Source organism: Coturnix japonica, chromosome 9, assembly GCF_001577835.2.
Source record: "Coturnix japonica isolate 7356 chromosome 9, Coturnix japonica 2.1, whole genome shotgun sequence".
Classification (NCBI taxonomy): Eukaryota; Metazoa; Chordata; class Aves; order Galliformes; family Phasianidae; genus Coturnix; species Coturnix japonica.
Genome location: NC_029524.1, coordinates 2,407,525 through 2,422,809, shown reverse-complemented (window position 1 = coordinate 2,422,809; position 15,285 = coordinate 2,407,525). Strand labels below are relative to the sequence as shown.

At 45.0% G+C, this 15,285-nt stretch overlaps 1 protein-coding gene across 5 annotated transcripts in view; it reads right to left on the bottom strand.

Annotated features, from left to right (window-relative positions):
• ARMC8 (armadillo repeat containing 8) overlaps positions 1-13,734 on the bottom strand; it is a 53,463-nt gene extending 39,729 nt beyond the window's left edge. For 2 of the 5 annotated variants that reach the window (XM_032446721.1, XM_032446723.1), the window contains exons 1-2: positions 13,495-13,734; positions 11,476-11,552 (exon numbers count right to left, since the gene is read on the bottom strand). In XM_032446721.1, the coding sequence (XP_032302612.1) occupies positions 11,476-11,552; positions 13,495-13,539 (122 nt within the window). In that variant the 5' untranslated portion in view covers positions 13,540-13,734. The remainder of the gene's footprint in view (positions 1-11,475; positions 11,553-13,494) is intronic. The other 3 variants (XM_015870980.2, XM_032446722.1, XM_015870981.2) reach the window with 2 other exon arrangements.
• Positions 13,735-15,285: the final 1,551 nt, after the last annotated feature.

The window sequence follows — 15,285 nt, the reverse complement described above, 5'->3', positions numbered from 1 at the left end:
GACCAGTCAGGTGGCCGCCTTCAATGATAGACATGGCTTCATTAGACAAAGTAAGAGCAACTGATGACATCTACCTGGATTTCTGCAAGGCTTTTGATAGAATCCCATATCGCATTCTTCTCTCTAAATTGAAAAGATACAGATTTGAAGGCTGGAGTATTTGGTGAGTGAAGTACTGGTTGGATGATTGCAGTCAGAAGACAGGTCAGCAGCTATAGGTCCAGGTGCAGGCAGGTGATGAGTGGTGTCCCCCAAGGGTCCTTCATGGGGACCACAGCTCTTCAACATCTTTCTCAAAGACAGAGACAGTAGGATTGAATACATCCTCACCAAGCTGAGTGGTGCAGTTGATAAAACAGAAGGAAGGGATGCCATCCAAAGGGACCTGGACAGGCTTGAAAAGCAGGCCCATGCAAACACAGTAAGGTTCAACAAGGTGAGATGGAAAGTATTGCACTTGGGCTGGGACAATCCCAGATACGCCTACAGATATGTCATCATATTAGAAAAAGAACTGATTGAGAGCAATCCTGCTGAGGACGACTTGGGAGTCTCAGTGGAGAAAAAGCATCAGCAGAGAACACTGGACCACTATGTTACATCTCACATAACTTTGTATAACTTTGAATTTGTATCTCATGACAGGATATCAAGAAAAAATAGAACAATCAGATGACTGGCAAAGCAGGAAATACCCCCAGAATTAAAGAATGGACTCAAAGGCTCCACTAAACTCAAACTGTACTCCAGTGGTTCCTACGCTAAAGATCTGATGCAAAGTGTCTTAGTTATTTCTAAGATTCTTAAAGAAGAGTACTTACAAAACAACTGCAGAAGCAACACAATGGATGTTTGAAAGGAATTTCAATGGTAGAACAGATGAGCTGAGTCCAAGTACTAAGCTGCTTGGGCCACACCAGGGTTACCTACCTTGCAATCACTACTCAGCTTAAAGTCATCTGAAAGGCTGGCTGCATCATGTCACACGTGAGAAGCAAAAGAGAAAACACTTGCAAAACACTCCAAAGAAACCTGAAGACAAGATGCACTCAACTGCCAAGAAATCTGTTTCTGGTGACGTTGTAATGCCCTACTCAGATGACTGTACACATCATTTCAGACATCAGAAGACCCTTTCATGCCTCCTGTAATAACTCCATAATAGAACAGCTTATTAACTCCATATTCATGAATACATAATAAGTATTACCTATCAGAATTTTATTTGGGGACCCTTTAAGAAGCAGCATGAAGACAGTCAAGATCTATAATTTAGGGGTTTAGCAAAGTCACAGTCCTACCACGTACAGGATTCAGATGAGTTTCTCCATCACAGCTCTTACAAGTTCCTCAGAAAGGCCATGATGGGTAGACAAGAAAGTGAGATATTTCTCTGAGATATTGGACAATATGATCAATATGAACCAACACAAGTTCAAGGAGTTTCAACATATAATTAAATATCTTCAAACTCATAACCAGATCTAAAACTGTCACATATAGGGCTTGGAAAAGATCACCATGTTAGTATACATTATGTCTTGGTACTCCCAAGTTATGCATCTCTCAAATTTGCTACTAAAGAAATAAGTCCAGTTATACAGGGGAAAAAAACAAAACAAAACAGTAAGATATGGAAATAAAACATATTCCTAGAACACTGTAACCCAAAGGTGAACAGGAGAATTTTATTTGGTTCATTATACAAAATAATTATACAATTTCATTTTATGTTTTATAGAGGTTTTCCCAATCAGGATCTACTCCCCATAGAGAGTAAAGAAGTGCTATGTATTATCTCGGTCTTTGAGGTCCTTGGAGAACCACACAACCTGAAACACCTGGGGATAATTCCCTTCCATGAGAACATCATCTCCAGCAAGTCTGAACTCGACCGACTTCAAAACCAAGAAGATAAGAGACTCACCCAAGAAGAAAGAGTAATGAAGTTCTTAACCTTTAAAGTGAGGTAACTAAGAAACATCAGAGATGTGCAGTCCAAAACTGGATATCCACTTTATTTTCAAGTATCATGCATTTTTTAACTCCCACTTTTTACTATGAACAGGTCCTTGAAACAAAGAGGAAGGAAAGAGCAGCAAGAACAATTACAAAGAGAACTCCAAAAGAACAACCAGCCTGTGGTGACTCTGGGCATCACCTGTGTGAACACCACAATCTAGAAGAGAAAGACACACAGACTTCCCAAAAGACATCCAAGCTCTCAGGTAATTTACCAACATGCATTTACAAGGGAGACCTTCGGTGCTAGATCAGCTTTCTCCATCTCTTCCTGCTTTTTAAATCAATAAGAATACAGTTTCATCAACTCAATCTGGAGATAATTCACTTTAAAGTTACAAAACCACGTAGAAATTGAAAAAACAGAAATCCTCGTTTTCTGCTTCCACGCTGTTGAAAAGGGGAACAAAATTCACCAGGTGGGGTTTATCAACTCCAACAATCTCCTGGAATGTAGCAACGCAGAAATAATCTGTTCAATTAATCTGCTACAAATAGCACTTTTAAGGGGTAGCCTATGCTAGTTCTGTGGATGCACGAGCACAGAATGATTGTCTATAATACTTCAGAAGTATATAAAAATAATTTCCATCCAAATGGAGTTGGACAGAAGTTACTAAGTGAACTGATTTGCCAGTGTTATCTGAATGCACTTTTGTTCTGATTCCTAAAGCCAGATATAACCCATTTGGGGCAAGCAAGAAGCAGTAAGGAACACTATAGAACATATGAGCACTGAGAAAATTAGCATTCTGGTTCAACATGCCATCAAGTTTACTCTCTTTTGGAACTCTCTGAACTGTTCTGAGTTCACTTCCCAGCTGAGAAAGAACAGACCTCTAATGCATTCCTGCCTAAGCCCTGATAGCAGCATCTCTTCTGCAAAAGAGACCATGTGAAAGCAACATGGGTGCACCAATCCCCAGTGTATCCACATCTTTAAATACAGTTAATTGAGCACAAACAGAAGTAGGTTTGAAAATGTTACAGGAAGTCCTGGAAGTCACCTTCTAGCAGTGTAACACTGCATAGCTTGGAACAAGCTGGAGTGACTTGATGTGGAACTACAGAGGAGAGGACAAAATGAACTATCTCTGTATTTTCTCATCTCGTGTGTTCTGAAAACCGAGTAGGTAACCATATTTAAGATGTTCCCACCCAGAGAAGAACATTCAACATGAGGTGAACAATCACAGAAGGAAAAACAGCCCAAGAAACTTTAAGCCACCACCTTTAGTTCTAATATGGAATAACCACAAAGGATTTTTAGGGATTAAGTATACAGGAGAAGCATCCAACATGTGTTGTGAGATCAGAACAGTTACCTACCAAAAGCAGAGCATTTGGATGAAGCAGGACATCTGTCCGGTAGGGTTTTCAAAAACCCCAGATGTAAATATCTAAAAGGCTGGAACATTTGTAGCAGATACAAGGAGATGGATACACTAAAACCTGTCTGCTGCAAGCTCAGGACAGTTTCTAAGTTTCACTGTCACAGAAACAAAACCCAACATGGGTGGACCTGAATCAGAAACCCGCAGTCAGGGTAAGGTTTGACAACTGTGCTTTCTCCAGCTTTCACCTCTTCCTTTTCCATTCTTCCTCCTCTCCCATTTCAATGGTCAGATGCAAAATAACCATCAGAAATTAATTACAAATTTCACATGCTAAAATGCCCCTTGTTATTTCTCCAATTAACATCTACTGTGGATAGTACTACAGCTTAAATATCTGTTCAATGTCCATTAAAGTACTAAAAGCTCCTCCCAGCTGCTGCATACCACCAAAATCAGCTTATTGTTGAAGGTAAGGATAAAGTTGAGAAGCGATTTCAATCTTTCTAATCCCAATTGAAAAAAAAATAATAATTTTACAGTAAAGAACAATATAGCACATAAATATACTTATGGTTACTCAGCTTTGTGTTTTAACACTTGGAAACTATCACACAATTAACACAGCACAAACTGAAGAAACCCAAGGAAACCCCAAAACCAAGGTCATTCCCAATCTTAATTCTTTACTGTCAGACACCGCATAAAATGAGAGTGCTGTAGAAAATAGCACATGGCTACAGTTACAGCAGTACAGAACATAGATAATGCTAAAAGCAATCCCTTCATCAGCTTTCTCCACATCACACCACAGAAACCCTTGAACTCCTATCTAAAGTATCCCACTTGAAGAGACAACTTACCTTGTCATGTTTTCTTGCCAATGAAAGTACCTCACAGAAAGGGGAGCTGTTTCAATGGCCCACATCTATCATTAGAAATATCCATACCCTACTCCTACTCTGAACCTATCTCAGTTTCCAACACTCGTTGCCTTTACGTATGTGAAAAGTCCTCTCAACCAATTTCCGCTGCCAATAGAAAAGCCTACCCCAGTCAACTCACCTGTCCGATACAAAAGGTTAGAATTATCGGAGCACCTTTGTCTAGTTTCAACTTACCTTCCTTTTACATCTCTATGTTCACTGACAAACCAGGAGATGCTGCTTTTCCCACCTCTCAAGTATGTTCTTTTGTCTCATCCTTTGCGCTGGCTCTGGCAATTGTGCTCCAAGCTGGATGAGAGCACTAATCAGCTGAAAAATTGCCTACTCAACCTTGAGAACAACACATCTCAAATTTCATATGCTCGAGGTCAGCAGCGGATGAGAGCTTAGCCAGCTTTTTTAGATTAGGTTTTTAAATAGAAAAACCACCACAGAAGCGATTATCAGTGCTCCGTATCATCAGCATTTCAGCTTTGGAACACATCTCCTCTCCTTAAACCAGGTTGCCACAGTAAAGAATTATCTGAAGAGGCAGGAGGAAAAAGAGATGCACCTGAACAAGGATTCCTTGAAACAGATCTTCTATCCTGTGATGGAGAACGGCTCTTCTGGAGCTACAAGACTATACGAGCAGCACTGCTGTTGCTTCAAACACATGATCCAAACCACCAAACACGTATAGTCACTCTGTCCCAGCACGTTTCAGACAACACACACTGGAAGCATGTTTGCAATTTCAGCAGCCATCCCTCCTGCTTCCTTTCCTTTCCCAACAGAGGAAAAAACCAAATACATGTCAATCATCAGGTGAGCACTAGCAGAACAGCATACATACTAAAACCACTTTAATCAGTTGGTAGGCAAATACATGTAAATGGAGTTCTATCCTTTGAATGTTGCTAGAAAAGTTGACCCTTAGCAAGGAGATAAGCTGGAAGAACGTAGTTCTGCACTGCAAACTGAAAATGAGCATGTTTGGAAAGGAAACTATTTTTAATGCTGACTCTGATCAATATGAACCACAATCGTAGAACAAAAATCAAATACCAAATAAGAAGCATCACAAGCTCAGTCGCATTGCTGATTCTATGGCCCACGCTCCTCTCAAGCCCAAATTACAGCTGACTTTTAACTCCCCTACACACCCAAAGGGCACGGTGTGACTATTTCTCCCTACTGTGCCTATTATATTTCTCCCCCTAACAACCATCTCTCCTCCACAGTTGTCTAATATATAAGAAACAAGTTGAAATCTGAGGTATCTGAGCATTCAACTGCTGTGCTGAGCCTAAAGTTCACTGCTCAGACCTGGAGGCCTTTGTGAACAATGCTCAAGTGCCTCCTGCTCTCCAGCTACACCAGCCAGTCTGATGAAAGACGCCTCTCCCCTTACCCTGCTTACAGCCTGCAGCATCCCCGTGACAGCACTACACCTCAGAAGTTGGCACCTAGAGAGCAGCGCTGGAGGAGCTCCATGCCCTGACAGCAGTGCTGAAACAGATTCATTAACTGTCAGTGCTGTGAGTAGCAATGGCAAGGTTTGAAACATTGAACAACCCTCATAGTCTGATCACTTCTAGCCAAACGCAACAGGCATACTTCATTTCCTATAGCTTAGTCCACCTCTGGTGTTTAGAGTTAGGAGTTACACAATTTATTAGAAAACTGCAGTTCTATGCATTTGTACCTTCTGTTGGAATAAAAAGCACGTGCAAATGGGCAAAAAAATTCTAAGATAGAAGTCTTTATTGTAGCTTCATTTCTTCCATACATATCTACATAATATTTCCACCTGACTCTACAAAAGCCATTATGTTGGAAACCACTCTTCCCAGAACACAACTTCATTCCCAAACACCGTTTGAGGCACTTTCATTTTCAGCCTCCACCACTCTGGATAGCTTGCCTGCCTACAACGTTCCTCAGTTTACCTCCTGGAGGGGAGCACTGAAACAGGGCACTGCTCCCAGCTCCCACTCACAACCCACCTAAACCTGCACAAACTTCCCTGCCAGATTCCACAACCTAAAGAACAGGCATCCCATTTCCAGGCCACGGAGAGTCTGTCCTGCAGCTCAAGAACTGCAGCTCCAGGAGAATCAGGAGCCTCTTCTCTCAGTGCATGAATGATGCTAAGCAAAAACACTTTAAAGATCACATAACTCGTGGATGAAAGTCCTGACCTGAAGAATGACACCTGAAAGCTTCACGCTGTATTTGAAAGAATACCTGTTTATCAAAGAGTACCACACCAAGTAGGTCATCTGACTTGATTGCAAATGCACAGAGGCAAAGCATAACAGGAACAACGCTCTAAAAACTCATCTGCTCTCACAGAGTCCTGCAGGTGAAAACCAAGGCAAGGATGTACACAAAGAACAAAACATGACTCCTGCAGAAAACTCAAGCCCAGGGAGAGGTGGCAAATGTGACTGTGTACATTTGGGATGTGCTGTTCATCCCTTAGAATGACAGGGCAATGAGAACGAGAGGCAGAAGTGGGCACTTGGCACCTGGCTGATGGGCTTCCTGGTGTTCCATTGGAGATGGAATTCCCTCTCTTCCCACTCCATGAGGCTGCTGTTCACATTTCACACAGCTTTCCCTGCAGGCACGTGTGGTTATTTTGTAGCCACCTAATCATGCCTGGAACACTTTTTCAAATCCAAGAAGAAATAAATGAAAAAGATGGCTGTAATAAACACAGTTTGAGGTGTTCCAAATTATTTCAAAGCAACTGCCCACAGGAGATGTAAGATAGGTCCCACAGGAGCAGTGTTACTACTTAAAATAGAAGCTCTTTTTTTTTCCTGGTCTGTGACTGCCTTCTGGCACCTTCTGTTTGAAGAAGGAAGAATCATCGTCAGCCAAACACAAGCACCACTCCACTGCCCCTCAGAGGAGCTTCTAACATTAACTGATTTTCCATACCAAGACTTAAGCCAGGTTAAGCCCAACCACACTTTGGTTGTACCCAAATATCATTTTCACAGCCTTCAAAACACCAAGCAGAACAACTCACCACCACGATGCTGTCAGCCTAAGCCTGCAGGGACCCCAAAACGTAACTGATTCAAAGCAGTCCACAAGTTCTGATCCATTGCCAACCTCCATATCAAAAACACATTCTCAGACACTCAAAATCATACTGCGTGGGAAACATATGTATAACAAATTAAATATGCTGCATAGATCTGTACCACTACTCCCACCAGCGTACATGGCTACCGGGGAAAAGGGAAGATACAGCAAACATAGGCTTTGACAGTGGTTCTCCAGCACCCAACACTGCTCCTATAGGACAACTCCTTCATTTTCCTGATATAAAATGTTCATGCAAGTTTGGAAAACGCTTGTCTGGTAACTGCAGCTGTGGGTGAAGCACCTCCAAAAAGGATACACACAGCAGTAGCATGGGAATCCTCAGCACACCACAATGACTATTCACAAGCCTTACAAGATGACACCCTATGATTGCTAAGGGGAACAGCCTGATGAAAAACAGTTGGGACCCTGAATAAGTCAGATCTCTCAGCAAGAAGGCTCCTTTCAACATCAGCTGCTGAGATGGCATTTAAATCACTGTCTGAAATGACAGATTGCCTCTCTGAAGATATCACACTAACTGCGAGCATGACAAAACATTTCTCAAACAAGTCTCTGGCCAGCAAAGAAATGAGTGGGCAGAAATAGGCATCAGTCTTGCACTTGAACAAAGTGGTCCTAAGATTAAAAGTGGGTGAAGAGCAACTGGTAGCCTAAAATGCTGCCACACAGCAAAGCATGTACTGTTGTCACAGCCAGCATCTTGGGATGGAGCTCTTAAAAAGCACAGAAATGTACAGAGCTGTCTACATTCTGCTCCTCTGCCAACAATGACAGAGCATTGAAGAGAACTTCTGACTAAACACAGTCTTTAATCACTTAAAACATCAGCTCGGGGTAGCCTATGGATTCTCAACACTGAATATGTTGAGTAGCTGCTTACCTGACATTCTTGCTGACCTTGCCAAGTGCAGGCAAAGCGCATCTGAGAAAATGTGAACTGTAGGGCAGTAGCACAGAAGATTAAAGGTTTAGAAGGGCACTTAAGTAGACACAAAGCAAACCTGTAAGACCTCTCAAGCATAAGAACGGACACAACGTACAGCTTACGTTTACAGAAGGAAACTACAACCTTAAGCTTCCTCATTTATAGAGGTGAATACACACACTTCCACACAGACATGGATATGCAGAAATGGGCCTTGTACATTTTCAACAGTCCTCCACCAGCTACAGTAAAAGGCTGTAAATCAGCCTTGTAACAAACCCCAAAATTCCAAATCCTGAAGTCACCAACTCACAAGCAGGTGTGCACAATTCACTCCTTCCAAACTATTAATACCCAGATGAAAATAACAGAAATGATGCAAACAAAAGTTCCGTGTAAAACTGGACCATGGTTTCTCACTTCTTCCATGAAGAGGAAAACCAAAAGGCCCCTCACCAAAGCAGGACTTCGTGTGGGTAAAAGCCAGCTCTCAACATTACTCCTCTGACAGCTCATGGGAAAAGAAAGAGATAAGATTTGGTAGTTTATAAACCTTCAGAATATGTAATTATAAGCTTTCTCCATTTACAAGACCACAACTGGATTGGCATGATTTTCAAGTCCAGGAAGCATTTAGCTGTATTTTACCTTTATCAAACCTCATTCAGAAGTTGCTTTTCATTAAAATATAAAAGGATGCAATTAAAAGAAAGCCCCAAGCCCGGGTTACTCATTCAAGTTTCTTTAATAGCACACAAAGAACAGAGCTACTGTAACTAAAAACAATCTGCAGAAACAAAGCCTCTTAAGACAGCCCTTTCTGATCCTTGATATTCATACAGTCCCATCAATCAAAATACAAATCTAGGTCATCCACACTTTCAGCCAGGATGCAGGAGGAAAAAAAGCAGCATATCTCAGGAACCAAAGATTTACAGTAAATTCCACTGAATACTTGGAATAGCTTCTGAAACACACCTCTGCCACCCCAACAGCCTTTTCCACCCCACCTCACCCCCATACCAGCTAATTCCACCTTCGACACATTTTCAGATAGCCCAAGGCAAAGGAAGAAGGACAAAGCTGTATCTTTCTGCCCACAAAGAATCTCCAACTGAAGCTTCTTTATATCTTAAATTGGACTGTATCACACCCATCCACTAATTGGAAAACAAACCCACCACAGAGGATTTGTTTAACATCAAGAGAGACAGACTCTCAGAAGCAGGTTTTTAATCAGAGTCACGAATTGAGCTTACCAACCAGATCTGCCCTGTGATTTTTTTTCCTCCTTTTTTCCCCCTGCACTCTTCAGAAGCACTTGTCCTGTCAGATGTGTAGCTTTAAAAGGTCCAAGGGAAGATAACTTCGGCATAAATTCCTTCAGCAGTTTCTAAGCAGTTATTGGAACCACTACAACACTGAGCCATTCTTAAAAGGACAGCTCTTCCAACCCCTCCTTACAGTTACTGCTTGCAATCTTGTCATTTTTCAGAGCATCTGCTTGAGAAGAAATAGCTCCTGTACAAAGCTCAGCCTCAAAGACACTGGCTGGTGGTCTTCACTGTACCAAAAGGCAAAGAACGTATCACAACAGACACATCCAGGGACTGAAGAAGAAGGAAGAGCTGAAAAAGTTGTGTGATCAAAGACCAGATGCAAGCTCAGAGAACTTCATGACACAAAGCAGCATAGCATCTTTGATACTGGAAACTAGACACCAAGCTGGCGTCCAGAAAAGAAAGCTATTGTGAAATAAACTGGTATTTTGCTGTCTTTAAATGAACAGATCATGAACTAACTGGTGAAGCCCACCAAGATAGTTACCGTGATCAATTAATTTTATTCCAGATCGCAGAAAAACTAAAAGGCAGCTCAGCATAAAATTCAATGTCATGTATAGACAACACAAAGAATTTCAAAAACTAGCTAAGACAGATTGCCCAAGACTTTTGGTTCTGGGCCGTCACTGCAAAAGATGAAAATAATGCCTCAAAAGTGAGGGGAAGGGATCGCAATGCTTGTGGCTTGCAGTTAATAGAAGAGAGCAGAGCAGGCAGGGAGCACTGCCCCACACTGCAAGCACCTCCAAGAAGGTTCAGCCAGCCCACATGGGCGTATGGAAACACCCTCACCCCTGAGACCACCCAACCCAGCTTCCTGAGCAAAGGAGCAAGAACAAAGGGTAGAAGAAATGGCAGACTCTTCTACAGAGAACTGCTGAGAACCTGAGAATATGGACAGTAACGTACCAGATGTTTTCAGACAGGTAAGAGAGTATTTCAACAAAGAAAGATTCCAAGACATCTATATAAACACCTGCTTTGGTTCCCACGCATTGCAGAGGAATACTCACGCTGATAAGTTGTCCATCCCATCCCCAGGACACCTTCCTGAATGCTTTTTCTTCTGTTTTTTTGTTTAAATCTACTATGGATTTAAGATCGTCCTAAAGGACACAACCAGCAGCCTTGGCTTTTTGACCCACTTGGTTCTGGTGTTTTGCCAGTCAGCTGAAGAGAAGGCCCAGTGTCACCAAAGTCAGATGTGGGAAGCGACTTGCTGTGTAGTTACAATGGGAAGCACATAGCCCAGAGACAGCAAGGAAACAGACCTTTGCATCAGCTTTACTACCCACTCAGCAGGGCAAAACTTCTACTTAATCTTTCCATCATTCCCACTACCACTGGCACACAATAGAAATACTGAAATATAATTTGCATCACAATTTATTCCTATGGAAGTGTTTTCTTTCTCCTTGCGGTTCCCTTCATATTGACGGAAGCCATGCATCAGAAAAAAATCAATGCTCAGGCATAGCAGCAGGGGAAGACAAAAGAGGCAGGTGTGATGACTTGGCAGAGGACAAGAAGAGAGCAAGAGGAAAGCAGAATGGATTGAAAACCTTCTGTGAATGTTTGCTGAACGTTTATCCTCATTGCTGCCAACTGGGAGGCTGGCTATATGCACCACAAAGTAACAGGGTGTTAAACCAGTACCATCATGTTAGTATTAGAATCTCCATCAAGACCTCTCAAAAGAGATAGAGCTTCTTCCCCCTGACAGACAGCCCTAGCAGGACTGCAGCTAACCCAGCTTATGCTTAACCAACAGCCCCAAAGCCTTTCAGATAACTTACATGACACCTTGCAGGACTTTCTGGGGATCCAGGTCAAACAATCTGTCGACGTAGTGGCGGCTGCTGGCTGTTACCTCCTGCAGAGGAAAAACAATGACTCCTTTTTAATGAGTTTTGATCAATTCATATGATGGCTGATAAGCAGGAATAACTAAAGCAACAGCAAGTCTGTTGCTTGTTGAAACCTACCAGGCAAGATAGCAGCAAAACCACAGGATCATATTCAAATGCGCAGTACGTTACTGCTGGGCAACATCTGCACAAAGAATTAACCCTGTGTTTAAGTGGGACTTAAAGAATAAGATGTACTTAACATGGGTAGCAGCACATTGCAAGTCAAAGCAAGTTAACGGAGTGCTGCTAGGTGCTTGTGTGGTCACGAACAGGACACACAAAAGGGGTCTCCTTCAGATATCAGCACTACCTTCAATTCCCATTTTATTGTGTTCAATTACTACACAGAAAGAAAGAAAAACAACCATGAATTCCTGCAAGAAAAACTTGATAAGAGCTGTTACTGTTGCTCAAGAACCGTGCTGACAAACAAGCTCACGAAGAGAAGGAAGCTCACATTAAGACACTTTGCTGTAGGGCGCCTTATCACCTTCACACACTGCAGGGACAGTCACCTGCTCCAATGACTTATTCTGTTTGAGAAGATCCAAAGTTGGAGATGGAAAACATTCCAAAGGTATGGGTGGGAAAGGAGAAGGTAAATTTCCCTCTGGATTCTCACAAACACGTGACAATGTATTTCCATTATCTCACTGTTTTTTTCTTCTTTCTTGCCAACTCAGCATTTTCTGATACTCTTCCCATTAACAGTTTTACTTGAACAAAGTTATAAAGGAATTGCAAACACTCCATTGCTTTGCAAGCACCCACTCTTGGCTAAACCTGTGCCTCTTTGCTTGGAGACAGCAGAGCTGCCAGCAGCACGATGGGGTCTCACAGAAGACTGGGAGGAGGAGCTGGAGGCAGCAGGACTCCTCAGCCTGCAAGATGGCTCTTCAATTATACTATGAAAGTCCTACAGGCGAGTCATTCAGATTTACGGGCTGATTTTCAGGTGGTGCTGTGTGGAGCCAGGAGTTGGAAGTGATGACCCTTATGGGCCCTTTCCAATTTGGGAAATTCTATCATCCTCTGTGTAGCAAAGAATAGATCTGAGGACAACACGGGACTTCCATGTGTCTGCTCCACATCCTCATCCACAGAGACACTCTGGGTTTTGGAGATTCCTCTGCTTTCTGTTTCTAAAACACGCTGCTTTATCAGCTGGGGGAGCCTCATTCATAACCTGGGGCCGCAGCGAGCACAGGTTATGTCCATAGGACGTTCATACCGAGGCCACCAAGTTCTCAGGGCGGGACCCTCAATAAGCGCTATTTCCCCGCACCGCGGGGTTCGCTTAGTAACAAATCTACACCGCAGCCCCGCGGGTGGCAGCGCCCCGCACAGCTCGTAGGGCGGGCGCCGACCTCACGGAGGCACCGCGCGGCGGCGGCCAGCTCAGCCCAGCAACTCCGCAGCGCCCGGCCCGGCCCGGCCCTGCCCTGCACGCCCCCTCCCTGCGGGGCCCGGGGCGCGGGCAGCCCCGCGTGGGGGCGGGCGGGGGCCGGGCCGGAGCCCAACGAGCGGAACCGCCGCAGGAGTTCGGAGGGAACCGCGGCGTGAAGCGCGTCAGCGAGTGGGGGGGAAGAGGGGAAACACGGCGGAGCGAACCGCGAGGTGCCGCCGCCAACGCACAGCGGAGGGCGGCGCTGCGGGGACAGAGCCCCGAGCGGGGAGAACTTGTCGGGACGGGGCACGAGGGGGAGCGGCCACCAAACCGCCGCCAAACCGCCTCACTGCGGCCCGTGCCCGTTCCCGCTGCCCCCCGCCGCACAAAGCGCCGGGACAGTCGGGCAGGTGCCGGGCCGTCCCCGCCGCCCGCGCAGCCCCAAGGTCAGGCCCGGCCCCGCGGCCGCCTCCCCGCCCCGGCTCCGCAGGGCCCGGCCGAGGCACCGCGTTACTCACCGACAGGACGCTCATGCGGAGCGGCGCCTCCAGCACACACGCCATCTTGGCGGACGCAGCAGCACCGACAGCTCCGCCGGCGGCGCCCTCACGCGCGCGCCGCTGTGGCCGCCGCTGGGCACGGGCTCATGGCGGGGCGAGGCGCCGCCGGGCGGGACGGGGGGGCCACGGGGGGCGGAGCGCCGCAACCTCGCGGGCGGCGAATCGGCCGATGCAGAAACTGCGCTGCGTGCTGCCGGCACAACCAGGCGGCGCGTGCGCGATGGGCTCGGCGTGACGCGCATGCGCACACCGCCACCGAGAGACCGGCGGGGAACGGAGCCTGAGTGAGAGCTGGGTGCAGCGCTGGAGGGGGGGGCTGAGAGCAGAGCAACGGCACAACCACCTCCATCATCCTGCCGGTCACACTGCTCTTGATGTGACCCAGGACACAATCGGCATTCTGGGCTGCAAGCACGCATTGCTGGCTCACATTGAATCTTTAACCCTGCTCACCAACCATCCCCTGCCCAGCCTGTGTGTGCTGGGCATTGCCCTGACACAAGTGCAGCACCTTGTACTTGCCCTCGTTGAGCTCCACCCGGTCTGTGCCTGCTCAGTCAGCTCCTCTGTATTCCCCCAGGTAACCTGCTCCTGCTTTAACCCCTACGGACTTTCTTTTTGAGCTCAGTAAGTCCAGTTGCATCCTTGTTGATCCACTGAGGCCTCCAGGCATTCTTGGCTGCCTTCCTTCCTTCTCCTCAGCACACGCTGCTTCTGGGCTTGGAGGAGACGGTCCGTGGATACCAACCAGCTTTCTTAGGCCCCTCTTCCTCCCACGTCACCCTGCCAAGCAGATCCCAAACAGTTCAACATCTGCTTTCCACATCCAGGGACATTTGGAATCTCTACAGATCATGAAGTTACCATTCTGTCTTGGTGTTCTCCTGCTTTCTTGAAAGCCAAAACTCATTAAGCAGAAAGGGCAACAGAACAAACCAAACCATAGAAAGCCAGACTAAAACAGGCTATTAAAGGTGACCTATGGCTGGAGTAATTTTTCAAGTTCTTACTATATTTTCTACTTTAAAATTGCATATGATACTACAGAGGGAACCCTTTACTACCATGATAGTCTTCAGATCACAAGAAAACAGGCATTAATTTTTTTGCACCATAGACCCAAAGGATACTGAGCTATTTTCAGTATATTGGTTACTTTAATGGTGACTTCAGATGACCTGAGGTTTACTCTGAACATTCCTAATCCTTCATCCTATCTTACTACAGCTCTCTTTGGTGGATGTTGTGAAGGGAAAAGCATTAATACCGTCCTACAACTCAGTCAACAAGACAGTGTCCTTTGGGGGTAGGAGAAATTAAGAACCAAGATGTTAATGGTATCAGCACACCAGTATAGAGCTGTTAATCAGACCTGTACGGAGCACTGACACATATATATATATATGAATACTTATATGCCGCTTTTTCCATGATGAACTGCTGAGAAACAAAATGCATCTCAGAACATGAAACTGATGGTAAAGATGGAAGTTTAAGTGTTTGCCTGCTACAACCCACACCCCCAACCCATTTCACCCATGGTTCCCTGCTCCATTCTCCTGTAAAGATGCCGCCTTCTTCACACAGTTGGGCATTAGAGCAATAAAAGCACAGTGGAGGCACTTCTGATCCCAAGGGTGGCACAGCCCTCAGGAAATCCCTCCGACTCTAAAAGCTCAGAGCTTCAGAACACCCATAGAACTTCCATGTCATTAGACCCATTCGTTTTACAGTCTATAGTACTTAAAA